Source organism: Drosophila sulfurigaster, chromosome 3 (assembly GCF_023558435.1).
Source record: "Drosophila sulfurigaster albostrigata strain 15112-1811.04 chromosome 3, ASM2355843v2, whole genome shotgun sequence".
Classification (NCBI taxonomy): domain Eukaryota; kingdom Metazoa; phylum Arthropoda; class Insecta; order Diptera; family Drosophilidae; genus Drosophila; species Drosophila sulfurigaster.
The window spans coordinates 2149100-2176367 of record NC_084883.1 but is presented as its reverse complement, the minus strand read 5'-3'; the positions used below and the strand labels follow the sequence as shown (position 1 = coordinate 2176367).

At 40.9% G+C, this 27268-nt stretch overlaps 6 protein-coding genes across 13 annotated transcripts; 2 read left to right on the top strand and 4 right to left on the bottom strand.

The window, feature by feature from the left end:
• Positions 1-2307: 2307 nt before the first annotated feature.
• On the bottom strand, positions 2308-3341 carry LOC133842249 (uncharacterized). The gene is made up of 2 exons (XM_062275283.1): positions 2789-3341; positions 2308-2726 (listed from the first exon to the last, which is right to left on the bottom strand). Exons 1-2 carry the CDS (start codon positions 3302-3304, stop codon positions 2388-2390), a joined length of 855 nt encoding a protein of 284 aa, XP_062131267.1. The 5' UTR covers positions 3305-3341; the 3' UTR covers positions 2308-2387.
• A 97-nt stretch (positions 3342-3438) lies between these two features.
• On the bottom strand, positions 3439-6180 carry LOC133842247 (beta-glucuronidase-like). The gene is made up of 5 exons (XM_062275282.1): positions 4836-6180; positions 4448-4764; positions 4128-4392; positions 3934-4072; positions 3439-3877 (listed from the first exon to the last, which is right to left on the bottom strand). Exons 1-5 carry the CDS (start codon positions 5991-5993, stop codon positions 3714-3716), a joined length of 2043 nt encoding a protein of 680 aa, XP_062131266.1. The 5' UTR covers positions 5994-6180; the 3' UTR covers positions 3439-3713.
• Positions 6181-6746: 566 nt separating this feature from the next.
• LOC133843042 (beta-glucuronidase) lies at positions 6747-13663 on the bottom strand. Of its 4 annotated transcripts, none has more exons than XM_062276397.1 (9): positions 13382-13663; positions 8994-9400; positions 8622-8934; positions 8028-8565; positions 7825-7968; positions 7686-7770; positions 7452-7628; positions 7252-7390; positions 6747-7189 (listed from the first exon to the last, which is right to left on the bottom strand). In XM_062276397.1, the coding sequence occupies exons 1-9, from the start codon at positions 13383-13385 to the stop codon at positions 6996-6998; spliced, it is 2001 nt and encodes a 666-aa protein (XP_062132381.1). In that variant the 5' UTR covers positions 13386-13663; the 3' UTR covers positions 6747-6995. The 4 variants fall into 4 exon arrangements, with proteins under 4 accessions (XP_062132381.1, XP_062132382.1, XP_062132384.1 ...); XM_062276398.1 differs by lacking the exon at positions 13382-13663 and adding an exon at positions 11055-11165 and having other exon boundaries at positions 8994-9346; XM_062276400.1 differs by lacking the exon at positions 13382-13663 and adding an exon at positions 10568-11006.
• Positions 13664-14638: 975 nt separating this feature from the next.
• LOC133846495 (exostosin-3) lies at positions 14639-19033 on the top strand. The gene is made up of 3 exons (XM_062281497.1): positions 14639-15002; positions 15059-15184; positions 15246-19033. The coding sequence occupies exons 1-3, from the start codon at positions 14769-14771 to the stop codon at positions 17823-17825; spliced, it is 2940 nt and encodes a 979-aa protein (XP_062137481.1). The 5' UTR covers positions 14639-14768; the 3' UTR covers positions 17826-19033.
• A 317-nt stretch (positions 19034-19350) lies between these two features.
• On the bottom strand, positions 19351-22841 carry LOC133846496 (ankyrin repeat domain-containing protein 13D). Of its 4 annotated transcripts, none has more exons than XM_062281498.1 (7): positions 22425-22823; positions 22114-22246; positions 21737-22051; positions 21357-21673; positions 21192-21296; positions 20377-21128; positions 19351-20012 (listed from the first exon to the last, which is right to left on the bottom strand). In XM_062281498.1, the coding sequence occupies exons 1-7, from the start codon at positions 22521-22523 to the stop codon at positions 19799-19801; spliced, it is 1935 nt and encodes a 644-aa protein (XP_062137482.1). In that variant the 5' UTR covers positions 22524-22823; the 3' UTR covers positions 19351-19798. The 4 variants fall into 4 exon arrangements, with proteins under 4 accessions (XP_062137482.1, XP_062137483.1, XP_062137484.1 ...); XM_062281499.1 differs by lacking the exon at positions 19351-20012 and adding an exon at positions 20039-20310 and having other exon boundaries at positions 22425-22841; XM_062281500.1 differs by lacking the exon at positions 19351-20012 and adding an exon at positions 20039-20295 and having other exon boundaries at positions 22425-22839.
• A 555-nt stretch (positions 22842-23396) lies between these two features.
• On the top strand, positions 23397-26744 carry LOC133846498 (lysophosphatidylserine lipase ABHD12). Of its 2 annotated transcripts, XM_062281503.1 has the most exons (4): positions 23397-23528; positions 24078-24114; positions 25360-25478; positions 25536-26744. In XM_062281503.1, the coding sequence occupies exons 2-4, from the start codon at positions 24080-24082 to the stop codon at positions 26588-26590; spliced, it is 1209 nt and encodes a 402-aa protein (XP_062137487.1). In that variant the 5' UTR covers positions 23397-23528; positions 24078-24079; the 3' UTR covers positions 26591-26744. The 2 variants fall into 2 exon arrangements, with proteins under 2 accessions (XP_062137487.1, XP_062137486.1); XM_062281502.1 differs by lacking the exons at positions 23397-23528; positions 24078-24114 and adding an exon at positions 24577-24832.
• The last annotated feature ends 524 nt before the right edge of the window (positions 26745-27268 follow it).

Here is a 27268-nt window from a genome sequence, read left to right as displayed (position 1 = left end):
AGTTGTCTATCCAGCAGCGGCAGCATTTCGAAGATTTCTGAGAAATGAAAAAAGGTCGTTAATCTACAAGTGTGTTGTTGTATTTATTTGTTCTTTCGTTCGCATCTTAAACGTTTATTCGTATTGTTGCAGCTGCACAGCACATGCTACATTCCACATGCCGCATGCCACATGCCGCATTCCAGTTCGCCGTCAACCTACTGGCGACTGCTGCTTACCTGGCTGCCAGTTGTCAATGAGCGTGAAAAATTCTCACGCTCGTTATTTGTGCTATTCGTTGTAACGGCAGCTGGCCACGATTTTCCCACACATTATTGACACAAGTGAACCGCAGCCGCTCATTGACTGTCTCACTCCCAATTCCAGTCCCAGTCCCAGTCACAGTCGCAATCCCATTTCGAGTCCCCGGCACATCCGTTAAATGTAACGGACAACGCTAGAGGATCTCTTCGAATTCGGTTTAATGTGGGAACCTAGCTCTACGATTTCGTCTGCTCGCCTGTTACAATTTTAAGTAAATCAATAGAATGGTTCCCACAGAATCCTACCAATCCATTGGGAGAGATCTTTATCGATAGGAGCCATGGGAAAATACGTTACTTTTCCCACAGTCCGTTAAACCGATCTTATTGATCTCCCACGCTTAATTTCTTTCCTCTTTTTTCACACGCTTTGTCTGCTTTGCTAAGGGTTCCAAATCTTTACTGTGCGCCTATTAAGCATTCAAAATTAAATTCTGAAGAAAATGCTACCTGTTTTGTGTGCGACCCATAACAACGAAATCATCGTCTGCTTCTCTTTGAATGCTCTTACTTATCCACCCTTCGTCTTGTGTGACAACTTGAAACCTTTTGTAGAATTTCTTGCTACTTAGGTTGATGCTCTCACTGAGCTGTTCGCCTATTACCACCGAAGACGCTACGATCTGGCATCTGTCTTCCATGAATGTTAATTTGCTCCTTAGAGTTTCTTTTGACAACTTCAGGATACACTACTTGTTACTGCTGATGTTCGCCTGCTAACTGTAAGAAGTGTTTGTTTAAAGAGGAATGTAATAAATCTCTTTTGTTATTTCAAGGAAACCTTAAGAACGTGCATTACCATTTTGGTGGTGATTTTCTTGCCATCGCTAAAAAACATTCAAAGACTATGCAGACTATACTGCTTTCCTGTTATTACACTTAATTAACTTTAATTGACAAAAAATGCAAAGGTTTTTCTAATTTTACCACTCGGTTTCTAGCCTACGTTAGTCTGTTGGCCTGGTCCCAAATATTATCTCCTTGTGGATGTTTCAGATTTTGTTCTCACGCTGTGCTACTAATGTCAAAAAAACGAAGGAATTTAATCTCCCGCAACGATCTTTGGAAGAAAAAGAATCCCACGTGAATCCATAAAAAAGATGCAAAGATTTCATAAGAGTTCAAATATCCAGCCCCGAAAAAACAGCCTGACATCCAATCGATATTTCTGCTATCCTAGTAGAAAATCACTAATTAAGCCAAAAATTCTCACGGCACGAGCTCCTTGAAATTTTTATACGTATTGATTCGAATGCAGGTAGAAATTTTGGATTTGGTTTATGTTACAAAAAGCCTCTTGTCTGTGAGAATTTCAGCTGTTGAAATATTATTCGAAACATGTAAAAGACAACCGTGACAAATTGCTTTTATTCTTCTGGGGAATTTTTCAATTATAAAAGAAATTTGATAAATGCGAGAGGTTTTCATCCAGGGGGTTTCTGTAAGTATCGCTCTTTCCTTTGTTTGATAAATGCATGATGCATTAGGGGCTTTACCCTGCATGTTTGTGCCTTCTTTTCTTCTTAACTGGTGTAAAGGGTATTATTATCTATGTAAGTGAATGCAACAGGCAGCTAGAATCACTTCCGGTTGAATATTTTAGAGCAAAAACCGAAACATCTTAAATGTAGATAAGGTCGATCTAGTAAAAAATGTGCGTAGAGTTTTTTGTTAATTGTTTGACCAGCAGCCCGTGTACCGAACAACTTTACAGTTTCACGGCTATATTAATGATACATTTGAATGAATTTTCTTATTAATTCCTAATCCAATAATGAAAAAAAATAATTTGTGTTCACTAACATTACTATGCAATGCATATCTACTAAACGTTAATATTTGCAAGCAGTAAGCAGTGCATGTGGATGGCAATAAGTTCATGCAGTGTGCATGTAAGCAGTGCAATTATATATCAAGCAGTACATGCATGTGGCAAGCAGCGCTTCACTGAAGCAAGAAGTGCGATTGAGCTCTAAGCAGTTTTTAAAAAGTTGAAACAAATTAATTTGTTTAGTATTATAATACATGACAATTTATTGATTTTATAAATGGTGGTGCAAATAAAATTAAATCAATATTTGGATTTTAATCTTTGAATTTTATCTCCAGACAACCAAGCTTTGAACTAAGTCCAACGAAAGGATTGTTTATGGTTGTATTAAGGAAATCCGCCTGGCTTAGATTAACAATCATGCGATTCTTACAACCCGTAGTGCAGGACACTGAGGCACAGGACATCTTGTTTGCAATGCAATCATCGATGAGCCGCAACGCTATGCTCAATGAAGAAATGGTGTTATGCACTGTGGTATAGGAGCATTCCCAGGCCTGTGTAATACGTGACTTCGCTCCACATTCGGCTTGCTCCATATACGTGATGAAGTTCTTCTGGTTAGCTATCGTATTCACATTCGCCGTGGCAATCTATGAATTATAACATGTATAAGGATCTTAATTCTATTGATTCCCTTTCGTTCTTTACTCACCGCATTTGTTACACAACTTGTGTAGTTCTCTTGGGAAGCGGGATGCCGTTTCTCACAATCGTTAAGCATATTTTTCACGTTGGTGGTATGATAGGCCTTGAGGTTGTTATAGGTATTCTGCGCGTTCTGGAGATGACCATTAAGATTACTTTGCGCCGCTGTCGAGCAACTGGTGAGAGCAGCTCGCACTGTGGCAACTGTAGGAATAGCTGTTGAATAGTTCTGCACGCATTGATTGTGCCAGGAGTCGATGAGCTCCAGCGGACGCAGTCGTTCTGTAGCCTCATTAAGTTTCAACTCCAGCAAATCCGCTTGCACAGAAATTGCGCGCAATTCTCGTCCATATGTTTCCCGAAACGTTGCAATCTCATCCTCAAACTTTTTAACCTTGGCCTCGTACTGTCGTTGATTCAAGCGAATGTAATCTTCCATATAAACCGTCATATTCGACGAGGAAAGCACACCAGTGGCTCCCACGCATATGAGCAAAGCGAGCACAGCGATAAAGTTAAACATCTTGGCAAAAGTCAGCGATCCACTGGACTCTGAATGAACATCGCCGCAAATTTATACAAATTGCCGCTGGGCACTTTTTATCTGAGCACTGTGGTTGGTACTTCCCCTCACAACAGACCCACCCAATCAGCGGTCCTCTTAAGCAAGTCATAAATTTCTTATTCCCCGTTTCGTACAAAGTTTATCAATGTTTACTTAAATTTGCTACAGCATTACTTATTTGCTTAAAGATCGCGAAACTCTCTTTTATGTATATTTGGTTATTTCATTTCAACAGAAATTAATTAAGAGTCGGCATTGTTCCGAATAGGATGACCCTATTATTGCACGGGTGCAGAACACGACGGTCATGGAATAGTGTAATACATTATGTGGTTAAGTGTAGTAGTTGATACTGTATGGAATGTGCTCAGTTCCAGTCAATAATATACTTAAAGAGATCAGCTGGCAAGCTGGCGTTGTCCAGTTTAAATGCAATGGCGTGGTAACGTTGTCGCAAGAGATGAGCTGCATCCTTGGGCTGACGATTGCGCGTGAAGACTCCCTTCTTGTTTCCACCCACGCGCGTATAGGCTGCAATAAAATAAATGTTTTCAATTCTGTACTATAATTCAATTCTACCTTCTCACTTTGCTCAGTCTTGAAGTCGGCAAAGTTCCACACAAACTCGCCGATAAACCATTTAAGTTGACGCAATTTGTCAAAGGCTTGGAAATGCTTAGAGAACAGCTCCGTCTGATAGTCCTCCGACCATATATAAGCTGGCAACTGTAAATAAATGTCGATTAGTCTTTGTTTAATTCAATTGTTTGCGCCGTCTTACGCTGTGGTATCCTTCCATTGTGTCGGCACCATACTCAAATACAATTACTGGTTTTTTATAATGTTCGTGCCACTTTCTGGCCTCGTCATACATTGAGTGGACAATCATATCAGTGCGACCAGGATTGTGATACCAGGCATTATAGCGATTGAAGCCCGTGATATCCAAGAATTGCGACATCATGCAGGCCGTTGGTGGATCCACATTGCTGGCGGCGGTTAGTGGACGTCCTTGGGCAATGCTCCTCGTATAGTTGGCTAATGCGCTGGGGTAAAGACAAATGATTAATTAGCTACAACTTATTTAAACTTTAAACCTACCCAAAATAGGCCTCCGCTGACTTCTTCTTGGTGCGGGGCTCATTGGCTATTGACCAGGCAATCACTGATGCGTGATTGCGATCGCGATGTATGAGCTGTTCCAAGGCGGACATGTGGTTCTCCAATAGCTGAGGCTCAAACAAATCCGTATTTACACTGGGACACTCATCGATAATCATGATGCCGTGTTCATCGGCAAACTGCATGGACTCCTCCGAGTAGGGATAATGCGATGTGCGATAGGCATTGGCTCCGACCCATTTCAATAGATTAAAGTCCCGCATGAGCACAGCATTGTCCAGTCCCTTGCCACGAATCTGTCAAAAGATGAAAAGGGAATACAGTTCAAAAAAGATACATCAATACCAATATAAATAGTTATATTTACATCAGAGTCTTCGTGCTTTCCAAACCCCCTCAGGTAAAGCGGTTTGCCATTGAGGGTTAAGCTATCATTACTCCAGCTTAAGCTGCGTATTCCAACGGGCAGTCGATAGACATCCAACGGTGCTACTTCCGAGTCCACCTTCAGTTGAAACTCTAGGGTATACATATAACCCGGCAGCGGATGCATTAAGAACGGCCACCAAGGCTTCACTTTGGGTACGAGCAGTGTGCCATTCTGTAAGTTGTGATTAATCTGATGGGCCACCACAACGTTATTTCGATCCCGCAATTGCACCAACATATAGTAAGTTTTGATAGTGGACACTGATCCGTTGCCAATCATCAAACGATAGTCGATGCGACCCAATTCTTGGTTTCCAATCTGCGTTTTCAGCTCCACATCTTTGATGTAAGTTTCCGGTGTAGTATAAAGATGCACGGAGCGATGGATGCCAGCATAGTTAAAGAAGTCAAATGTGTATGACTGGACATAGGCGACGCCATTGTCAGCGGGTTGCTTTGTCACTTGACCCTGAGGAATGGAGCGATTTCCCAGGCGATTGTCCACCATGACAGTGATTCGGTTCTCATTGCCGTAATTGATAAACCGTCCCACTTCCTCTTCGAAGGGCAAATGTCCAATGGTATGACGCATTGCCAACTGCCCATTGATCCACACAACCGCCTGGTAGTGAACGCTACCAAAACGTAGCCACGTTCGTACGCGATCTTTACTCCAGTAACTGGGCACAAAGAAGTTTCGCTCATACCACACGGTGCCCACATGATCACGCAGTTGTTGATCTACGGTCACATCGTTATAGGAGGCGGGCACGGGCATTAAAATGATTTCATGTTCCGTTGATCGGAGCGTTTGCTTGTACCACTCTTCTCGTATTCCCTGCAGCGGATCGCTGGCATTGCTCTTGATTAGTTGCCACACACCATCTAGCGAACGTACTTCCCGCGTCTCGGATTCGCGGGGATAAAGCAATCCAACTGTCGAGCGGGGCAGCACAACATTTGAGTAGTTATAAGACCTCCTAGCAGGCATCTGCTTATCTTGTTGAACTTCTTCATATTCCTCAATGCCAATTGCATTTGCATACAATAATGTAGCACTTACTAAAACAATCCAAAGCCGCTTTAAATTACACATTTTATATAATGAATTTATATCACTCCATGCAAATATTTGTGTTCTGAGAAATAGAACTTCGCTTATAAATCAATTTGTAGTCGCTTTTGTCCCGCATATCCCAGCGGCAGTACTCATACATACACATATACACATACTTCTTATAATTGTTTAAATATTCGACGAGATAAAAAATTATCCAACCAGGTGGCAATACTGCGGCAAACAAATATTTTAGTTGCCAATTTGGCGAAAGTAAATATTTATACATACCATTAATTAATCATTATTTTAAAACTTTTTTCAACATTAATCGACCGGCGTTTCTTATCCTTCCTCATTTTTGGTAAAAGATAATGGTGCAACATTCGGTCAGCTGTTTTGTGTTTACATCCAAGCCAGGGCAGCAAGAACACATATAGCACTAAAAAATACCACTAAGCACAATAGAAATACAAGCAAAGAAAATAACGGTCTAATCAAGGTTGCTCCTACAAGCTTCTCCCTTTATAATGAATTTGAAGTAAATTCATAGTTTTATAAAATGTAATTCATTAATAATTAAAATTGTGTAATATATGTATACAAGAATTTCATTCTTAAGTAAATCGCTTTTACCCAGCTTAAAAGATGCCGAGGATGATAGTCATATTTTAATTCAATTGCTGTTCTTCGTAGTCGTTTGTCCCAGAAATAGATTAACGAAGCGTTCATGTAAATATTTTAATGAATTACATACAAATGTAGTCATATTAAAACGCATATTACAAATTAATGATATAATTTATTTGATTTAACGCTTAAGTGACATACAAAAAGATGCTAAATGGTAGAAGGCAACGCGATGGATGCTGTTGAAATGCGATCAGTTGTCAGTTCCATTTTAAACATTGCTTATAAAAATCGTATATAAATATCTACAATAGTTAGCTTCCGCTTATACTATATTTATAAAATTGTACTCTTTTTATGTGTTGTCTGTTTTAAGTGCTGCGCAGCCAATGTACTAAATTATCATCGGCTTCATAAATCACCGGATTCATTTTTGATACTGCCGCCCACATCGACAATATAGGTAAACAGATCTTCTGGCAAGCTGCACTGATCAACCTCTCGACCAAGTGCAAAGTAACGCTGCCGTAGCAGATGAGCCGCTGCCTTTGGTTGGCGAGCACGCGTAAAGACGCCTTTCTTATTACCGCCTACTCTTGTATATGCTGGAATGACAAACAAAACGTTAGGAAAGCCTTTGAAATTAACGTAGATGCCCTTTTCTTACATTGAGCAGTCTTGAAGTCTGCAAAATTCCAAACGAACTCGCCAATAAACCATTTCTTGCGTCGCAGAGCATCGAACGCTTTAAAGTGCCGCGAGAAAACCTCCGACTGAAACTCTTCTGACCAGACAAACGATGGTTGCTGATTGAGATATTGATTACATTAGATTGCAACAGCTTATATTTCGACCTTTCGGTCTTACCAGATGGAGTCCCTCGAGTGTGTCGGCGCCATATTCTGACATGATAACGGGCTTGCCATATTTCTTATTCCACGCTGTTGCTTCATCAATTACACGCTGGGTAACCATATCCATGCGTCCAGTGTTGCTGTACCACGCATTGTAGCGATTGAAGCTGATGATGTCCAAATAGCGACCCTAACAATAGCACTCGTCAGGCAACACTTTCAATACAATTTAAATTCAGACCCTTACCGCCTTGTCATCCGTCCAAGGCGTTGCAATGGCCGCCGTGATAGGTCTGCTGCTGTCCAAAGAGCGTGTGTAGTTGGCTACGAATCTATGAGGAATTGTATTAGGAATAACTGCAAGTTTATAAAGACTTGCAACTCACTGGAAGTAAGTGTCCGCATTCAACTGTCCCGTGCGAGGCTCATTGGCAATGGACCACATGACCACACTTGGATGATTGCGATCGCGGTGTATGAGCTGCTCCAGAGAAGACTTGTGTTTATCCAGCAAGGCCTGGTTATAATTTCTGCAATTGAAATACTTAGACATCATTGATTTACATTACTTTACAAAGGCAAGCCTCACTCTGTGTCCACGCTGGGACATTCGTCAATGATCATGATCCCATGTTGATCGGCAAATTGCATGGATTCTTCGGAGTAGGGATAATGTGAGGTTCTATACGCATTAGCGCCAATCCACTTGATCAGATTAAAGTCACGGACCATCAGAGCATTGTCCAATCCCTTGCCACGAACATCAGAGTCCTCATGGCGCCCAAACCCGCGGAAATAAACTGGTTTTCCGTTGATTTGAAATGTGGTATTGCTCCAACTTAGGGTACGCAGACCTACTTTCAAACGGTAGACATCCAGAAGCTGTTCATTGGCTCCATGCAATTGGATTTCCAGCTCGTAGAGATATCCCGGATCAGAATGCATAAGATACGGCCACCAAGGCATAGCATTCGACACCTTCAGAGTGCCCTCGAGCTTACCATCCGAGGTGGTATTCACCACCTGGACACCCTCTCTGTTGAACAGCTTGAGTCGCACATATAACGCATTTTCCGCCTCGTTGGCAGCGGTTCCATTCACCGCAACACTGTAGTCGATGTAGCCCACTGAAAATTTGATGTGATCAGCGCAGTTCAGAACTTATTTTAAACTAATTTCTTACCGCTATTATTGTCGGACAGTTTTGTTTGTATTTCCACCTCCTCAATGAATGTTTTGGGTGTGGTATACAAGTGGACGGATCGATGAATGCCCGCATAGTTGAAAAAGTCAAAGGTGTAGCTTTGGATGATGGTGACGCCTCCGTCGTTGGCCACTTCGGAGATCTTTCCCTGAGGCACTGTGGTCTGGATTAGCGCGTTATCGCACATAACGGTTATACGATTCTCTGCGCCGTATTTTAGCAAATGCGTAACCTCCGTCTCAAAAGGCAGGTGGCCCATCTCATGCTTAACGGCCGATTCTCCATTAATCCACTAAAAAATAGGTTGAGCATTTAGTTATTTACCAAGGCGTATATGCTGCGTGTTCTTACCACAAAAGCTTCGTAGTGGACACTGCCAAAGCGCAGCCAGACCCGCTGATCCTTTTCCCACGAACGCGGCACGAAAAACTTCCGATCATACCAAACGGTGCCCACATGATCGCGTAACGATCGCTCTGTGGTGATGTCGTTATATGATGCCGGCACTGGCATGGGAATGATGGGTCTACTTTTGCTTAAGTCATCATCGAACCACTTATCCCTTATGCCCTGTGTAGGATTTGTCTCATCAGAACACACAAAATTCCAGATACCGTCCAGGGAGCGCACCTCGCGCGTCTCTGACTCACGTGGATACAACATGCCACGTGATGTCTTCACGTCCTTATTGACTATGATCAGAGCTAAAGTAAAGTTGAGTATATACAGGCCGATGACCAGCGATGAGAGCCACAGAGCTGCAAGTAAAAGATAGAGAAAAAGAAATTGATCGCTATTGCAAAAACATTGTTATCAAAATTCAATTTGAATTCGTGAAGATAGCTCACTTTATCTATCTGTGTCAATACTTTTTCAAAGTTTTAAGCGATAAAAAATTATAAATGACATATCATTCATTAATCGAAAAAGGAATAATATGATTACAGAAATATTCTATAGAAAAGCTAGAGAGCTAGATTTCTCATATATTCTTATGGGTATCCAATATTGGAGTTCAATAAACAAACATGTTCATGTTAGAAATTATGCAGTATAACATCCCAGTTAAATTTTTTACTTCTTGGGTTCTTATTTTGAAATATTTTTATTTTCATGGTTATTGCAGATACATATTCCAAAAACGAAAAATTACCAAAAAATAAAATTATGAACAATTTCCAGTGCACCATTATGGAAATGCCCATACAAATATATACATTTTCAATCAATCAACACTGTAGATTCTTAAGCAATAATAAAAGTCGACGCATTGATTCTGATTAGACACAAGGACACGAGTGAAAATATTACGGCGAGTTCCAGTAATGCTTCTAAACCGTGAAAAATTTCTAAAAGAACTGACTTTTATTTTTAAAAAGCGAGCCCCTATACAGCTAATAATAATTTCTTGCCTCTAACCGACCTCCCCTGGTAATTAATTGGGTATTAAAGATAAGAAATTACACAGATTGCATATCTCTGTTTAGTTTCTTTCGGTTCCTTTTTCCAAAACAACTAAATGTAATCTAGAATAATAATGTAATCTGAATAAGAAATAGAAAACCCTTTAAGAACTTTGAAAAAACGCCATTATGAAAATTACGAGCAAGAAAATGTCAAATGTAGCTTACTCGTACTAGAATACGAAAAATTCTCTTTATATCTAAACTTTTAATTATATATATTTGTATTTTAGATCGAATATAAAACAGAATTAGTATTAACGTAGAACTATTTTTGCTGACTTTTTGAAGAAAAAAGCAATGTATTAAGTTGCTTTCATCGCAGCGGATACATTGGTCAATGTCAATGTCAGCGCACCCTAGTTTTATGATAAACAATAAACAATAAGAAACAGCTTTGTTTTTAAAGTTTAAGCATTCGCACTGGTGTGAAGGCATATACATAGGTCTGTGTGTACTCACATTTGCATTGGTTAATGTTGAAAATCAGTGGGCGAAACGTAACGGAAATGAAATGGAATCCAATATTAATTGTTTAATCTTACAACAATGTAATAGAAACAATTGCACTTGCTACAGTCATGGCAATACATTGTATACACCATGTGCAAAAAAAATGCCAACAAAATACCAAACAATCCACTTGAAAAACGCGCGAAAGCTAAGCTGCCGCGAGCTTTTAACGGTCGAACAGGTGAGGTCAGAACTAACAGCTGTTGTTCGGCTACATTAAGCTCTCCCACACACTAACGCAAATGCGCTCTCCCATTCTCTCTCTCTCTCATTTACACAGACACGGACGGATAGACGCTGCGCGGCTGCTTAGATATGTTATTGAAACAAACACGGAAAGATCACAGCACAACATTAAAGTCACGTATTTGGTATTTTGTTTTGTTTTTGAATCGTGCGTTAAATAATTGTAATTGAAATGAATAGCGCAACAAACATTTAAACAATCTCTTCAAGCCCATTACAAGAGTTCGACGATGATGTGATACGCGAGCACCGATTGCAGCACTCTCGCTCGCCCGCTAAAAGCACACTGAGGCCAGTCATGTGTTACCCAGTGCCAACTAAGCCCACTACAACACCACTCTGTTCAATTTATCTTATAGTAGGTAGAGTGCTTATCAGCTGCTTGCTGAAAGCAAAAGCACAAAAAACGATGACAACGCGAGCTAAACCTGATAGCTCAAAAAGCCCATTTAGTTTGTAACATATCTCGAGAAGATAATGGATTTTATTTACGTCTGCAATCGATTTGATTAATTCGTTGCTGCATAAATGGCAATGATATGAGTACCTTTGGAATGCGAACTTCATATACTTATATTGCAAATTCTTAATGGCTTATTAATTTAACTTCGATTTGCATTTCTAAAAATACGAAGGGCCACTTTAACTATTTACCAAATAAATTCACTGCATAGCCGTGCATAAGTTGTTGTACCAGTTATCTATACTATAGATTCTATAGTTGTATGGTATAACAGAAACACAATTCTCCAAAGTTGTTGATCATTATCAAAAACCTAAAGCATTGCATTTGAAGAATCATAACTTATAATAGAACTGATTTATTATATGAATCTTACGGTTGCATTATTTTCACTTTCTTATTAAATTATTTTGTTTTATTCAAAAAATTAAAAATTAAATTTAGCACTTCGCAAAATCTTCCCGATTACTAAATTCGATATAATAAGTGAATTATTGACATTTTTATTACAAGAACCATTCGTACTTCTATCAACAAATCCAGAAAAGAATAAAATTTGGTACTATTTTAAATTTCGAAAATGTTTCTAATTACCAGACTTGTTTTTTGGAGTATTTAACTAGAAACGTTTAACAACTTATTGCGTTCAATTAGTTCATTGATTTGAGGTTGAACTTACTCATTTTGTTAGCAGCCGGCAGAGCAACAACTGTGACTGTAATGAACTCACTAACTGGATTGGAGTTGCAGTTAGGATCGCAGCTCTGTTTTAACCACAATCACAATGACAGTTGCAAGTAGGGCAATCAATTTAAATGCAAATCACAATCAATTCACCGTTGCTACTACAATATTTGCATAAGTTATGTGCATTGTATGGTATATAGGGCTCTATGTGTATATTAATTAAAGCAGTGAAAACAGCAAAAAGCTGCTTACCCCAGATTTCAACTTTGCGACACGTCAGGCGTATCCTCAGATGCATTGCTCAACAGAAGAGTGTGTCTGCAGAACTGCAACGTGCGATTGGTCAATGCGTACTGAATTTGAATTAGATAGTCTCTCTTCTGGATACTATCCACCACATTCCGATTGACTGGGTCAGAGAAGCTCAGCAGCAGAACCGTAGTAGTACTTAGCTGGCGTAATCTAAACCTAAACCGTGCCCATTATCCGTACCCACTGTGGCGCCGTGAGCCAGTTTCTTGCGGCTTCAATAAAAAGTCAGTCGAAGCTCGGACACGATTCAGTCGAAACGCACAACGGATGTCATTAAGCAAGGTAATTGTGGCACAGCCGCCGACGCCAACGTCGACGTCGACGTCGATGTCGATGTCGCATAAAGGTCGCTCAGTAACGCCCTCCTGGATTCCCTCGGTACTAGTGTGAACTGAACGCACAACGACGCCATTGTCGGAACTGCTCTCAGCGTGGACAGTCGAGTCAATGCAATGAATGTGCCCCTAATAAGACCCCTCACCCGATAAGCTGTGCGTTCTAAACGTTCCAAAACTGAAACTGAAACTGAAACTGTGCTCGTCTCATTCCATGTGGGGTCAACGGCAAAGTAAACGAAGAAAAACAACAACAGAATCACAAGTAAAGAAAACAACAGCAAAGTTTTGTGATCTGATCCGATCTGGACAAGGAGTAATCAAGGAGTCATCAGGGCTAACTTTCAATTAAGCGACTTTGGGTTAATTAAGCTTGATTAGAACACACAAGTTATTTATGTCAACAACAAGTCTTGAAGAATTTCTTTACTTCTTGCATTACTTTAATAATATAGTAACTGATTACTAGTAAACTTTAGTTTGTAAATCCGAATTACTAAAAATAATTCACTAATTTAATACTAGCGTGCATATAAAATTAATTACAATTTAATGAAAGCGACGCGAAAGCCATTAATCAAGAAACCGAATATTTCCCATATAGACTTAAAATAGAATTCCGTGATGTGATTATGCATAGTTTATTTGTTTAGTAATTATGCAAATGCATCTGTAATTAATTGATAAGGTAATATATGAAAATATATATAAAATATGTACCCATTTTGAGATTTTCTTTGTTTACGGTTGTTCGGAACCTAGTTTCTTAATCGTAGGTGTGTCAATATTTATGGCAAGTCTTTTCTCTTCAGTTCGATTGTGCCGTTAGGAACCGTTGTAATTTGAAATTCACTTTTAAAATTGATTAGCTAAACAACTTATGCGTCATTTTATATTTGTTTATTTTGTTTATAAGTACTAACTACTAAGCGTATACAAACGCATGCCGCTAGTTTAACACTTTGATTTAGATTATTATTAATAGGGCAGACCACGAACACAACCAAATAAATCCGACAAGTTCGGCGAACGTTCGCAGACCGACTGACTTCTGCTAAGCTTGGACTTGAGTTGCGACTGCGGCTCTTGCCGCTCACCACTATGTGACACTCACACTTACAAATATTTTGAACACACACATAGATATGTACTTATGTACTTACATATAAAATACTGATGCTGGAAATGCACACGCCGCAAGCATCTTTGTGACTTATGCTGCACAAATAACAATTAAGACATAATTGCTATATTTGTATGTTTTGTTTATGTTGCTTTTCCCATTTAGCATCACGCCATACGAATTGTTGTGGTCACACAGTATCAAGTGAAATGCATACTATATTTTTATATACATACATATGTTGTACATTACTTTTCAACAAAGTCCGCCGCGGTGCATACTAATTAAAATTCATATGTTTATATATGTACATGTATGTATGCATAAGCATGCATAAGCATGCATACCACACCTTCAGTTAAACTTTGCGAATTACCATTGAGGTGTATTTTTGTTGCGAATATCGACATTTTCTTGTGTATTATAATTATTGAATAAATTTTAGTATGATGAGTTCAACGCGACGCTTTTTTATTGACAAACTTTCTTCAAAAAACTGTTTTTACTAGCACCTGTTATAAAGTGTGACCACACGATTGAAATACAAAGCCGGAGCCAGGATCAGCATATTGATATATTTTCAATAATGAAAATATGGGAATGCAGAAAACGAGTAGCAGAATTCTGCATAAAAAATACTGTTTTCACTGAGTTAGAATGTTTTTAAAATATTTATATACATGTATTCATGGTTGTTCTACCTCCAAATTACCATTAAAATACTTTTCGAATGCCCGCAACATATTAAATTAGACAGGGTTGTTGCTTTATAATGTAAACAAAAAACAGCTGAGCGGCAAGAAGGTGCTATGCTTATGTCTGGCAACGCCGTACACCGTGTATCGTTAGTTAGTTATCGAATGTTCGATACGTATAGTCATTGTTTCCAATAGTATCATGTTTTAATGTTGAAATGAAAACAATTGCAAATTTTCTCCAAGTGCGATCCTAAAATAGCGCGCACGGGACGAGGAATTGACTAAGATGTCCTTGTCCTTTAACCTTGACAAGCCCAGTGGCATCTCCGCTTATCAAAAGCAGGATAGTAACGATAAGGATAAACTGTTAGTTTTACCAGGAGCAGCAGCAACATCAACAAATCAGAGGCACAACATGAGCATTTCTTGGATTCGCCAATGTCGGCACTACAAGTGCATAGTGCTGATATTGATGCTTTTGGTGCTGCTGCCGCTTCTTGCTCACCGCAAGTTGCTCAATGTAAGGTGCAGGACTCCATCAAATCTCCCATCTTATTAATGAATTCATGCTATTAGGCTGAACAGGATACACCGCCCGCTGATGTACATCGCAGCCGCCCACTGTTGGACGCCTATGAAGACTTCAGCACCATGCGAGCTGGTGACCTAAAAATGCGCATCGAGGAGATGCTGAGAATTAAGGTGAGTATAGCAATCTGATGGAAGTGACAAAACGTCTTACAGTCTGCATTCTTCAATGTAGAGCACTGTATCTGTGGAGTTGCGTGAATTGGAGTCACGCCGCCAGAAACTGCAGTCGGACATTAGTCAATACAACCAGAAGATTGAGGAACTTAAACAAGAACTTTTACGGGAACAAACGGAACTGGAGCGTCTAAAGATATCCGTGGAGCAAGCACAAGTGGCACAGCGCGAGGCCGTACAACGCAACACGCCCGAACTGGCTTTGCCACGCACCCTGTTGCCCAGCGCATTGCCGCGCAAGATGAATGCGGTCAGCACCGGCATTGCTGCTGCTTGTCAAATGCACAATTGCTTTGATCACTCGCGCTGCAGTCTCACCTCTGGCTTCCCAGTCTATCTATACGATCCGGATGTGCATAATGTGCAGCGTGCTGGCTACGATATCGATGGATTTTTGAAGACCACCCTAAAGCAGACGCTGGGATACAATGCACATATTGTGCGAGACCCCAAGCAGGCATGCATCTATCTTGTGCTCGTGGGTGAGGCACTTTTGGAACAGGATCTGCTGCGCAACAACCGCTATGCAGCGCAAGAGGCTGAGCAGCAGCTGCAACAACGCTCCACTCCTGCTAATCATGCCACGAATTCGCCCATCGATGTACAGAAGCTGTACCAATTGCCCCACTGGGGTGGCGATGGACGTAATCATGTGCTTTTGAATCTGGCAAGACGTGACTTGAACTCGGCACGGACTAATCCGCTGCTGCAACTCAATACAATGCGTGCCATCATCGTGCAGAGTTCATTTGAGCGTGAGCAGTTTCGACCCAACTACGATCTCATTGTGCCGCCCATTTTGGGTCCACCAGGCGGAGATGTGTGGCAGGAGTGCGCCAGCATGGTGCCCGCGCGTCGCAAGTTCTTGCTAACGTTCCAGGGCGAGCTGCGTCCCGCCTTGAATGCACAGTCAGCGGGTCATCCGTTGGATGACTTTATATTGGAGCATCTGAAGGATATGTCGCGCAGTGCCACACAGGATCAGTTCCTGTTGCAATTTCAATGCGTGCCCGCCACCGAAGTACAGGACACAGGCGCCCAGCCCGACTGGACGCTCTGCGGCTCCGATTCGTCACGCAAGCAGTTGCTAAAGGACTCCACGTATGCGTTGATTTTACCCCCATTGGGTCAACGAGTCAGTTCGACTTTGATGACGGCGCGTCTCTATGAAGCCTTGCGCTCTGGTGCCGTGCCTGTGATCTTGGGGGCCGATGAGCTGCATCTGCCGTATGCCGAGACAATTGACTGGCGTCGCGCTACATTGCTATTGCCCAAGGCACGCATCACGGAGCTGCATTTCCTGCTGCGTGCTGTTCAGGATGCGGACTTGCTTCTGCTGCGTCGCCAGGGTCGTCTCATCTGGGAACGTTATCTGAGTTCAGTGCAGGCGACAGTGGACACAGTTATCGCCAGCATGCGTGATCGACTTGGCATACCGCCACGTCCGGTGGCTTCGGTGGTTGCCCAGAGTGTTTTCAACAACACCTTTATACCGTTAAAGTCGGAGCCACCCGTGGGCATGGACACAGAGCCGGAGGAGTCCCTAGGACCCATTGAGCCACCTTATGCGAGTCCAGCCTTTCGTCGCAACTATACAATTTTGCGTATGCACTCTAAAGAAGCTTGGAACGATTGGATGGATCCGTTCTTCCTTTACCCGCAGCTACCATTCGATCCGGCGTTGCCTTCGGAAGCCAAATTCATGGGTTCACACACAGGATTCCGACCGATTGGCAAGGGAATTGGAGGCGCCGGTAAGGAATTTAGCGAAGCACTGGGCGGCAATTATCCACGCGAACAGTTCACCATTGTAATCCTAACGTATGAGCGAGAACAGGTGCTCATGGACTCCCTGGGTCGCCTCTACGGTCTCCCCTATCTGCACAAGGTGGTCGTCGTGTGGAATTCGCCGAAGCCACCGCTGGACGACTTACGCTGGCCAGACATTGGAGTGCCGGTGGCTGTTGTAAAGGCTCCGCGAAATTCGCTCAACAATCGCTTTCTTCCATTTGATGTGATTGAAACTGAGGCTGTACTTTCGGTAGATGACGATGCCCATTTGCGGCATGACGAGATTCTCTTTGCCTTCCGAGTGTGGCGCGAGCATCGCGATCGTATCGTTGGTTTCCCGGGACGTTATCATGCCTGGGACTTGAGCAGCAACTACATGTGGCACTACAACTCGAACTACAGTTGTGAACTGAGCATGGTGCTGACGGGTGCCGCCTTTGTCCACAAATACTACATGTATCTGTATAGCTATCACTTGCCGCAGGCCATACGCGATAAAGTGGATGAGTACATGAACTGTGAGGACATTGCCATGAATTTCCTTGTCTCGCATCTGACGCGTAAGCCGCCCGTCAAGGTTACCTCACGCTGGACCTTCCGCTGTCCCGGCTGTCCGGTGTCATTGAGCGAGGACGACACACACTTTCAGGAGCGACACAAGTGCATCAACTTCTTCAGCCAGGTCTTTGGCTACACCCCGCTGCTGAACACGCAATATCGCGCTGACTCCATTCTGTTCAAGACGCGCATTCCGCACGATAAACAGAAGTGCTTCAAGTACATTTAGTTTGTCCAACTCTGTTGCACATATCATCCAGCGGACGTACTTATACGGACTCTGATCCTTTTGCTGATTGTTAGCTCGTAAGGCGGATGGGATGGGATTGAATCGAAACCGGAATCGATTCGCTTGTATATAACCGAAACAAGGCCATTTATTCAATTAGCTACGATCGAAAAGATCGTAAGGCAACTACGCGACTAACTACACTCGATTATACTGAATTTAACTATACATATTATGCTTATGTAAACTTTGTCGTTTTTCATCTTTTGAGATTACTTTTGCTCGCTGCAAAATATTGACTGTACAGTTGTAGTTCGCTGATTGGAATACTATCTTACAAATAATCAAACGATCGTACACTGTACTTAGAATATGTAAATATATTACTATAACGGGAAGCTTCGGCTTGTTGAAGCACAATTTTGAGTTATCCAAAGAGCTTGTAAGACTTTCACTAACCTTAATTTCTGTCCAAAATCAACAGTCGATTTTGTATATAGTCTAAAGTGTGTAAGTCATCGATGTTCTTGTATTAGATTTTAATTTTTTGATAAACAAATCTATGAATGTACGCCCTAGCAATAAAATAATTTTAATTCCGAAAGCAAATACAGACTCTAGTGCAACTTATTTGTGTATGTTTGCCTTTATTAATCTAAGCAAATAACCTTAGAAATATGAGCAATAGGGTGATTACCCCTATTAGGAAATTTTATTAAGGAATCATAAAGTAATAATCATAAAATTTATTCATTCCAATATTTACTTGATTGTATATCTATCTATCAGTTAATGTGTTATCTGTGAATAATTAATGAATGCGAGCCAGTCACTGTTTCATTTTGGGAATCGCATGATTTTCGACGTATTATGATTGCGCACGATTCTATTTAATGAATCTAAAATGATTTATCGTGCGTACATTAAATGTATACGGATTCTATCTAGACTCTTTTAGAATGTTGAGCTCATAAATCAAATAAATGAAGTAAATTAATATACGTAGATACACTTAATTAATTTACCTTTTGAAATAATGGTATCTCACTAACTATAACTTTAGGTATTAATACAGACAAACAGAATAATCCTATCATCGCTATCACAAAGATTACACTCAACTAACATATCAATCAAATGGATTGATTAACGTTAAGGTTGGCAAGTGTAGAAAATGCATTTGTTTTCTCTTCATATGTGTAATATATTTTCATTTTCAAAAAATGTTCGCAGTTGTATTAAAATAATGTTAATGCTGATTAGTAAATACGAAGTTGATTACTGTTTATGAATTAAATAAATAATAATGTTAGGAAACAGACGATTGGCCATAATAGTAATAATAGTAGTATTCACTTTTGATACTTGTTCTCTTTCATTGCAGTTATTTGTTTATTTATGCATGTGACGCGTATTATTTATTCCCCTAGACGATATATCTCCGTTGTGTATGGACTTAACATTAAGTATGTATGTGTTAGCAAAAGCTAGTACATGGTTATCATATACATATGTATATGTATACATATGTATGTATGTATATTTTTGTATATTGTATTATGTTGTAGGTTGAGAGTTAGTTTCCAAGTTGAGACCTTAAGTTGGTAAAGGGGTTAATATAGAAATTGGGGCAAATTGTTCCGCATTTAGATTAGGTTTTTAGTTACATATCACAATACAAATAAGGATGCATAATTACCGTATAGATAGAGTTTGAAATTATCTTGCGATACATAAGAAGATAATCGAAAAATTAAAACTATTGTACAACATAGGCATTAAATTTACAAATTAGAATTACAGAATTACAGTATAAACAGTTTCAATTTTGATATGAAACAAAAGATCATGATCTTTTGTTACACTTTGATTGACGAGACACTTTGCTGGACTGACTGATCAACTGATCGACTGATTGATTTGTTACAATTGATTTGATTTGCAGCTTGGTTCAGTGGTATTAAATATAAGTTCTAATGCTCCTGCAGACTCAGTTTCAACGCCTGCTCAATCATTTCCTGCTCCCGTTGACGCTCCAGTTCGTACTTTTGCTGATCCTGCTGTGACAGACGCATTGCCATTGCGAGATCAGTGTCCATGTAACGAAAGCCGCCGTCGTCATCATCCTCGGACACGGGTGAACCACTGGCATTGCCATGGGCGCCCAACAGCGATTCTTGCAACACTCTGCGGTTGGAATGGGGGAAGAAAACAGACACACACACAAAAAAAAGCTGGGTGAATTTGCTAGCAATACAATTTGGAATATGTGGGGAAATTCTAAGAGGCACAAAATGTGAACTACTTGAATATCTTCTTCATGTAGCTCAGATCGTTCTTGAACTGGGCACCCGCCGAAGCGGAGCGACCACGCTGCTGCGCCTCCAGCACTGGCGGCGCCAGATGGGAAGGCGAGTAGCGGCCATAACATTGATTCTGGGTGGGCACAGTGCGTTTATGTAAATGCCTACTGGAGTGAGGATTACTAGCAATTACATTTGCCTTGCTCACATTAAAATTAGATCGAAATAAATATAAACAATTTAATTACCGTTGCAGCTGCTCGTCATCCTCGGGCAGCAGTTCGGTGCCCACAGCATGTTGGCCCCGCAGCACCTCCCAGATATCCACCTTGTCGTTATCGTTATCCAAACCGCACGCACCGCCAGTGCCGCTCGTTTCCGCCAAACTCTGCTCGATAGCATATTGCAGCATATCGTCCTCGTCGAGCGGCATTTGACGACGGGCGTCGCCGCCCCGATTGACATAATGACTGGGTATTTCGAAGCAACGATCGTCCACTAAACAGGTGATACGATCCTGCTCCTGCAGCGTCGATACATGATCCACAGGCATGGTCATGGCGAAGACGTTGCCAAAGGTGATGCAGGCATTGAGGACATGGAAGAGCGGTATCTCAACTTTGACCGGAAAGCCAGCCGGCAGTTGCATGGTTATAAAGTCTTTCAGTTTGGACACATGCGGACTGGCCATCGTCGACATGAGATCCAGTATGGGAAGCACTTGTTCCTGTAGACGAATGGGATGCTCCTCGGCCAGCCACAAGTTGGCCTTGAAGCGTTGCACCTTTGTGCTTAAATTCTTTGGTTTACCCACGTCTCGACCCTGCAGATCTACCTCAGCGCTAAAGTATTCCTCTGGCGTGATCAAGGAACGCGGAGTGCTGCTGCCCGATGCACAAGCGGAGCCACCATTGCTTTCGGCCTGATGCAATGGTGTCGTGGCATCGCAATCGCCATTATCGTTGCAGGCCGCAGCCTCAACTAAGCGAGGCGAAGGTGTCTATAAATAATACCAAGCTAGCAATAAAATTTTTCATGGAAAAAAAATCACACAACGACTCACGCGCTCTTTAAGTGCTGCTGACGCGGAAGCCTCTGTTGTGGGTGGCCCGAAGTCATCGTCAGCGATGCCCAGCAAACTGTGCAGCGGAGTACGTGCAGTTTTATTCTAGCAAAAACAAAATGAATTATGAAATTATTGCGATACATGAAGGATTAACACATTTACCTTTATCTGCTCCTCGGTCAAGTGATCCATGCGTGTCTTGGTCACAAACTCCACATTGCTGGCCCCATACACCTTGCAATTGTAGCCATTGATAATCTCAGACTTTTCGCTGCGCCAGCCCCAAATGCCGGACTTGTTGCGCTCAAAGCTGATCTTCTCCATCTCAATGTTGTTCGTGATAACAGGCGCCGCCAGCCGAGCGCGCACAGTGCCCAAGGCAGGCGGAATGGCTACAATGTCGCCAATGTCGCTGCTCATTTGCTCCACCATCACCTCGTGCGTGTCATGATCGATTTCAATCATGGTGGCAGAGTCCTCTGCAAAAGAAAACGTGATTAAGCATAGAAGTGAATGGAAACGGTGTATGTTGTTCTACGCACTGCTGCCTTTGAAGATGTACGAACGATTGCCCCTCTGCCAGGTGTTGTTGTCGAAGCCCAGGAGGGTGGTATCGATGCGTACATTGGCGCCACGCTTATACACTTTATAGGTGTCGCTGGGACAGAGTCGCGACATCAGCGGCACCCACGATGTGAATTCCCATTTCATTTCAATGTAGAAATCGGGTGCATCGAGCAGATGCTGCAGCAGCTTGGGCACGTGCGTCACACGTTGGACATGACGCTGCAAGTCACGCACCTCAATGATGGCGGTCAATATGTCAACATCGCCAGTACAGACTGCCTCCTGCACAACTGCAGAGCAAGGATTAGAGATTAGAGATCATATATTGTTGGAGGATTGAAGGATAACTTACTGGACCAGCCGGCGTGCTCGTAAGTTGCATTGCATTTGGCTGCTAAAAGGCACTTCACACATTGCAGGTTCGCCATGCGCACCGCTAGCATTAATGGTGTGCGGCCCCGCGGATCGATTTTTTCCTTATCAATCTGAAAGTTGAGCTGTTAATATTGCCATGGTTGTTGTTGTTTGAGTCACTGCGACGCTAATTCAATTAGCAAAGCAACGTAAAGCAAACACACAAACTCACAAATGGTTTTTTCGTTTTTTGGAGGGGGTGCCAACCACGCCTACTAATTCAACAACCACCCACAAAGCACAACCCACCTGCTCGTTTTGTAGCTCTTGCTGCAGTTCCTCTACATTGCCGTTCCAGATCTGCCAGTGCAGCGGATATTCCGACTTTATTTCGTCCAAACTCTTCATCCTCTGTCTCTCGTCGTGACGCTGCCGTTGTTTCTATTTTCTATTTTTTTATATAGCAAAAAAACTGTTAGCAGCACCAAACAGCAACAGCAGCAAAAACACACAGAGCCTAACAGACGACTGTAATGTGCTTAACAGCAAGCACTGTATGATACGTTATCAGTACTTAAAGAATTTGTAAGTTTTATATTTCTACAATTTGAAAACTAATTTACTAAAAAATGTATATTTCCGGCGAGTGATTGGAAGAAAAAACGGCTAATGGTTTAAGCTAGACATTAACAGCTGTTAGCACCCTAGCTTGTTAACAGCATCAGCTGTTTTTAGCAATATTCGATAGAGCAATGCATTTACTGTAGCCTATCGAACTTTAAAAAATAATCGAGTAAGACATCAAGAAATTGCAGACAGTAGCTGCAGTTAATTAAGTTCAGATTAATTATTATAATATTTTAATAGAAAGAAAATAATAAATACATCTGAGTTGACTTTTCCCAATGAAAGGTTATCGTACCGCGATGTATTAATATCAGCTGTTTTTTCTCTGCGAGCTCTGTGTACACACTGGCAGTTGTTGTTGTTAAAAAGAAAAATAATCCAATATAAATTCAATTAAATAACAATAACTTTAGCTATATATATGTGAGCTCCAATATAAAAAGTATTTTGTACGTATTGTGGGTTTAAAGAAGTGTAAGCAATCCTTGTTGTAGGTGCTTTTAGAAAAGGTTTCGAAGTAGCCAAAATTATATAAAAATAGTTAGGAATTAGTTTAATACCAACAAAACCAAAATGCATAGTAACTAAAAAATTCAATTAGCTCTGCATTTCTACGCAAGGCGATTCCATAACTAATGTTACTCAATGTTTCAGATTGTGGCTACAGCAGAGGCTAAAACATATCCAAGCGTATGATGCTACTTTAAAGAGACTTTTGTTGTCAAAGCAAACAAACATCCATTGACTGCATTTTTTCGTGAATAGATTCTATAACAAAAGACGTCGGTAAGTTAAATGCGAGAGATGGCCCACTTAGTGTCAATTGATCCATTAAATCTAAACCAACATTATTCACATACAATTCACGCGAATAAAGTTGCCGTCTGTGCAATAAAATTCAAAGAAAACAGCGATCAGCTGGCGTGTGATAAAAGAGCGAATGATAACACTGCGATCGCAAGAGAGAGAGAGAGAGAGAAACAAAATTATGTGCGTGAGTGTGTGTGTGAGCTTGAGAGTGTAACCCTATCACCATAATACGAAAGCTTCGCCTGAGTTTTCAGTCGGTCTACGAAACTAAAACGCGTGAAACGACAAACGTAGCGATTGGTGATTTATCAAAAGATTGTTTGTGAAATTATTGAATCATTGCAATTGGCTTAACATTTATTTAGATACATACTAACACTCCCAAATGCATAATTTGTTTACGCTCTGTTTCCCTCACCCTGCCAGATGTTATTGTTTACAACTAATCCAAACATTTCTAACCAAACGTTAATGTTGATGTTTTTGTTCCTTTTTATTCCATTCTGTGTTTCCAACTATTTGCAGTTATGCTCTTTGCGCGTAGGCGGCATTTCTTCAAGAGGTGAATTTCCAGTGCATTTCTTGTTATTTTTTAACTAACTATCTATCGATTTTCCTGCAAATTCAATTTGTAATGTGTGTAATCAAAATAATTGTAGCATTAATTGCCACGATATTGCGTTTTGTAATTTGTTGCTGATTATTCAGATAGCGATCATTGCCATACATATCATTAACTATTTCTCATTATCATTCAGTCATTACAGTAAAATTAGAAACCATATATCATGCTTCCGTTAACATTTTAGCCGTTAAGTCGACCACATACTGCCTTATCAGCAACAGACAAATCGTTTTTTTCCGCTTGTTCCAAAGTTCAGCTTTAACTCATTTTTTTTTTGGGAATCTTTGCATGCTTTTTATTATTGCTTGAACCGATTTGTTATATTACTAAGCTAATAATGAAGTAACACTTTGTTTATTCTCTTCCCATACGTTCGCGGGTAGACGCTTAGTACGTTTGTAAAACTCAGTGAATCACACACAGAACAAATGAGACAATCTCTTGCACAGAGTCAATCAAGTCCCCCATAATAAACTCGCTCTACGCAAAGAACGAATATAATAATATATATAATAACAAAGACTTGTCTCTCGAGTATCGTAAATACGATATTCAATAACTAACGCACAATGTACGAGCTTCATAGTCGTTTAAAGCTAGTTTTATATGCAACGGCCATTCCCGGAACTCTCGTCCTTAGTTGGCTAACTGGGCTGTAAGTATTTATGCTCGATCGCAACGATATTCTTCTTGCAAAACTTTGAATTTGATGTTGTACATTTCATTTTGCCTGCAATTAATTACTACTTGTACATTAGTAGGAATATTATTATTATTATTTGGTATTGTTTTCTTTATGATTTTTAATTGCTTGTTCCGCATCGTGGCATAAATATTTCGCATATCGCTCGCGTTGCCTCACAAAAAAAAAAAAAATCCAAGAATCGTTTTCTGCTTTTGCCATAACGTGTGCTTAGTGTGTTCCGACATTGGACTACGACGACGACATTCAATATAACGAACTATGATCCAGCAACTGTGTGATTTCCAATCAAAATACTTTAGATCATCATCATTTACACTTTTCGTATGTAGTTTCTTTTATTTTTCGTTTTCCATTATCGGTATCATTTTGTGTGTAGTTGTAAAATATTTGTGCTATGGTAGTAACCGTTGTAGAATAATAGCGCTTTCAATATAAACGCAATTAATACAAATTCCAACTATGCGATTATTTCACAGAATTGGTCTACCCTGCCTTATAATAGGTCTGCTGCTGTTTGTCTCCTTCTTTGTCGTTCTGCCACTGATATTCCGCTCCTCAGTGACGCTACAGAGAGGCATTCTCTTCCTCACGTTCAGTAAGTATCTCTGCAATTCCCAAATCAAGTTCACTAATTAATAATTTCCTGTTACAGTCACTTATCCGAAGGGCCTTGACTTGACCAATCCGGCCAGCATTGGGCTGTATGCAACCCGCAATTTCTACATCACTGTCAAAGATCACGATGAGGATGAGACTGGTGTGCGAATTGGAGTCTGGCATGTGCTACCCAAGAACGCTGTGCGACGTTTCAAACGGGAGCTGCATGTCGAGCAAGCCTACGATGAGGATGAAGCCAGCCGAACAGCAAATGACCTGACGCCCGTGTCCAGTTCCATAGGAGACAACAATGAGGAACTGCAGCAATTGGCGCCATCGTTGCGTGCCGAGTTTCCCGTAATTGTGCCAGAGAACGAGCAACTGTTCTATGAGCGTCTACTGCGCGTGCCTGGCGGCACTGTGGTCCTGTATCTGCATGGAAACACTGCCACGAGAGGAAGTGGACATCGATCCGAGGTGTACAAGCTGTTGCGTCAACTCAACTATCATGTATTCTCTTTCGATTATCGCGGCTACGCCGATTCCGACGCCGTGGCTCCCACGGAGGAAGGTGTGGTGCGAGATGCGATGATGGTGTTCGAGTACATTGCCAATGTCACCTCGAATCCCATTTTTATCTGGGGTCATTCCCTAGGCACGGGTGTTGCTGCGCATATGGTCGCCAAGCTGTCGAGTATGAAGGAGCGTGGTCCACGAGGTGTTATACTGGAGAGTCCGTTTACCAATATACGTGACGAAATCCGGCTACACCCATTCTCGCGTCCCTTCAGGCATTTACCATGGTATGACTTTACGATCTCACGGCCCATGTATGACAATCGACTGCGCTTTGAGTCGGACAAGCATGTGCGTGAGTTCCCGCAGCCTATTATGATTGTTCATGCTGAGGACGATGTCGTTGTGCCGTTCCATTTGGGATACAAGCTATACCGTGCGGCTCTGGATAAGCGCAGTCGCTCATGGGGACCGGTGGAATTCCATCGTTTTGACCGTGCTCATGGCTATGGTCACAAGTATTTGTGCCGAGCACCTGAGATCCCCACTCTGGTGCAAAACTTCGTGGAGAACTATCGCAACGCAATCTATTAAGAGATCTGACGAACCTATTCTAATTAGACTGCAGGCCGTATTATATTATTATTTATATAACGGAGTATTTTAAGTTAATTATTTTCTACCGCCGCAATGTTACAAAAATTTCCAATCTGTGCATCAAAATAAAATAGTCATTCGAATATAAAAAGTGGGTTTTCATTTGTTTTTTTTTTTTATCAAATATTTGGATTCATTTAGCAAATATTTTAAAATAAAGTATAGTAAAAATTGTATGTGGCGCGCAATTTCCAGTGTGTCCACAAAAAATGGATATCGATTAAATATTATCGACGAAAGAGAACTTCAATGGAGTTTTCCGTTAACATTTAATTTAAGATAATTTAAATGCTCCGGTACTAGTATACGTGTACATAGATAGTCACTGTTCACTTACAAATTAATCTACAATAGGACTATATATACTAAAATATACCGCATTCAAAACGATATACAAATCAAACAGATTGAACAGATCAAACAGCCTATTAAGTTTAATTGTATGAAATTAATATTCGCTTTTAAAATATCTTTAAATATTATTAGCTTTGGAAAAATAAACAAATGATATACGGATTTTTTTAAATTTTTTAAAATGCAATAGCAATACTAGTATATTTTAGTATTTTTATACCAAAACGTGGGCTGCCACTCTTTCAAAGTATGAGCTGTTAA

Excerpts from the sequence above, each read along its gene's own strand:
- LOC133842249 (XM_062275283.1), bottom strand. The coding sequence starts at position 3,304 with ATGTTTAACTTTATCGCTGTGCTCGCTTTGCTCATATGCGTGGGAGCC. Across the intron at positions 2,727-2,788 it reads CAAGTTGTGTAACAAATGCG|ATTGCCACGGCGAATGTGAA; the intron begins GTGAGTAAAGAA and ends TATAATTCATAG.
- LOC133842247 (XM_062275282.1), bottom strand. The coding sequence starts at position 5,993 with ATGTGTAATTTAAAGCGGCTTTGGATTGTTTTAGTAAGTGCTACATTA. Across the intron at positions 4,393-4,447 it reads TCAGCGGAGGCCTATTTTGG|CGCATTAGCCAACTATACGA; the intron begins GTAGGTTTAAAG and ends TCTTTACCCCAG. Across the intron at positions 3,878-3,933 it reads CGACTTCAAGACTGAGCAAA|CCTATACGCGCGTGGGTGGA; the intron begins GTGAGAAGGTAG and ends ATTTTATTGCAG.
- LOC133843042 (XM_062276397.1), bottom strand. Across the intron at positions 8,566-8,621 it reads ACTGTCCGACAATAATAGCG|TGGGCTACATCGACTACAGT; the intron begins GTAAGAAATTAG and ends TCAAATTTTCAG. Across the intron at positions 7,771-7,824 it reads AATGCGGACACTTACTTCCA|ATTCGTAGCCAACTACACAC; the intron begins GTGAGTTGCAAG and ends AATTCCTCATAG.
- LOC133846495 (XM_062281497.1), top strand. The coding sequence starts at position 14,769 with ATGTCCTTGTCCTTTAACCTTGACAAGCCCAGTGGCATCTCCGCTTAT. Across the intron at positions 15,003-15,058 it reads CTCACCGCAAGTTGCTCAAT|GCTGAACAGGATACACCGCC; the intron begins GTAAGGTGCAGG and ends TCATGCTATTAG. Across the intron at positions 15,185-15,245 it reads AGGAGATGCTGAGAATTAAG|AGCACTGTATCTGTGGAGTT; the intron begins GTGAGTATAGCA and ends TCTTCAATGTAG.
- LOC133846496 (XM_062281498.1), bottom strand. The coding sequence starts at position 22,523 with ATGAAGAGTTTGGACGAAATAAAGTCGGAATATCCGCTGCACTGGCAG. Across the intron at positions 22,247-22,424 it reads AAGAGCTACAAAACGAGCAG|ATTGATAAGGAAAAAATCGA; the intron begins GTGGGTTGTGCT and ends CTCAACTTTCAG. Across the intron at positions 22,052-22,113 it reads CGAGCACGCCGGCTGGTCCA|TTGTGCAGGAGGCAGTCTGT; the intron begins GTAAGTTATCCT and ends CTTGCTCTGCAG.
- LOC133846498 (XM_062281502.1), top strand. The coding sequence starts at position 24,747 with ATGTACGAGCTTCATAGTCGTTTAAAGCTAGTTTTATATGCAACGGCC. Across the intron at positions 24,833-25,359 it reads CTTAGTTGGCTAACTGGGCT|AATTGGTCTACCCTGCCTTA; the intron begins GTAAGTATTTAT and ends ATTATTTCACAG. Across the intron at positions 25,479-25,535 it reads CATTCTCTTCCTCACGTTCA|TCACTTATCCGAAGGGCCTT; the intron begins GTAAGTATCTCT and ends TTCCTGTTACAG.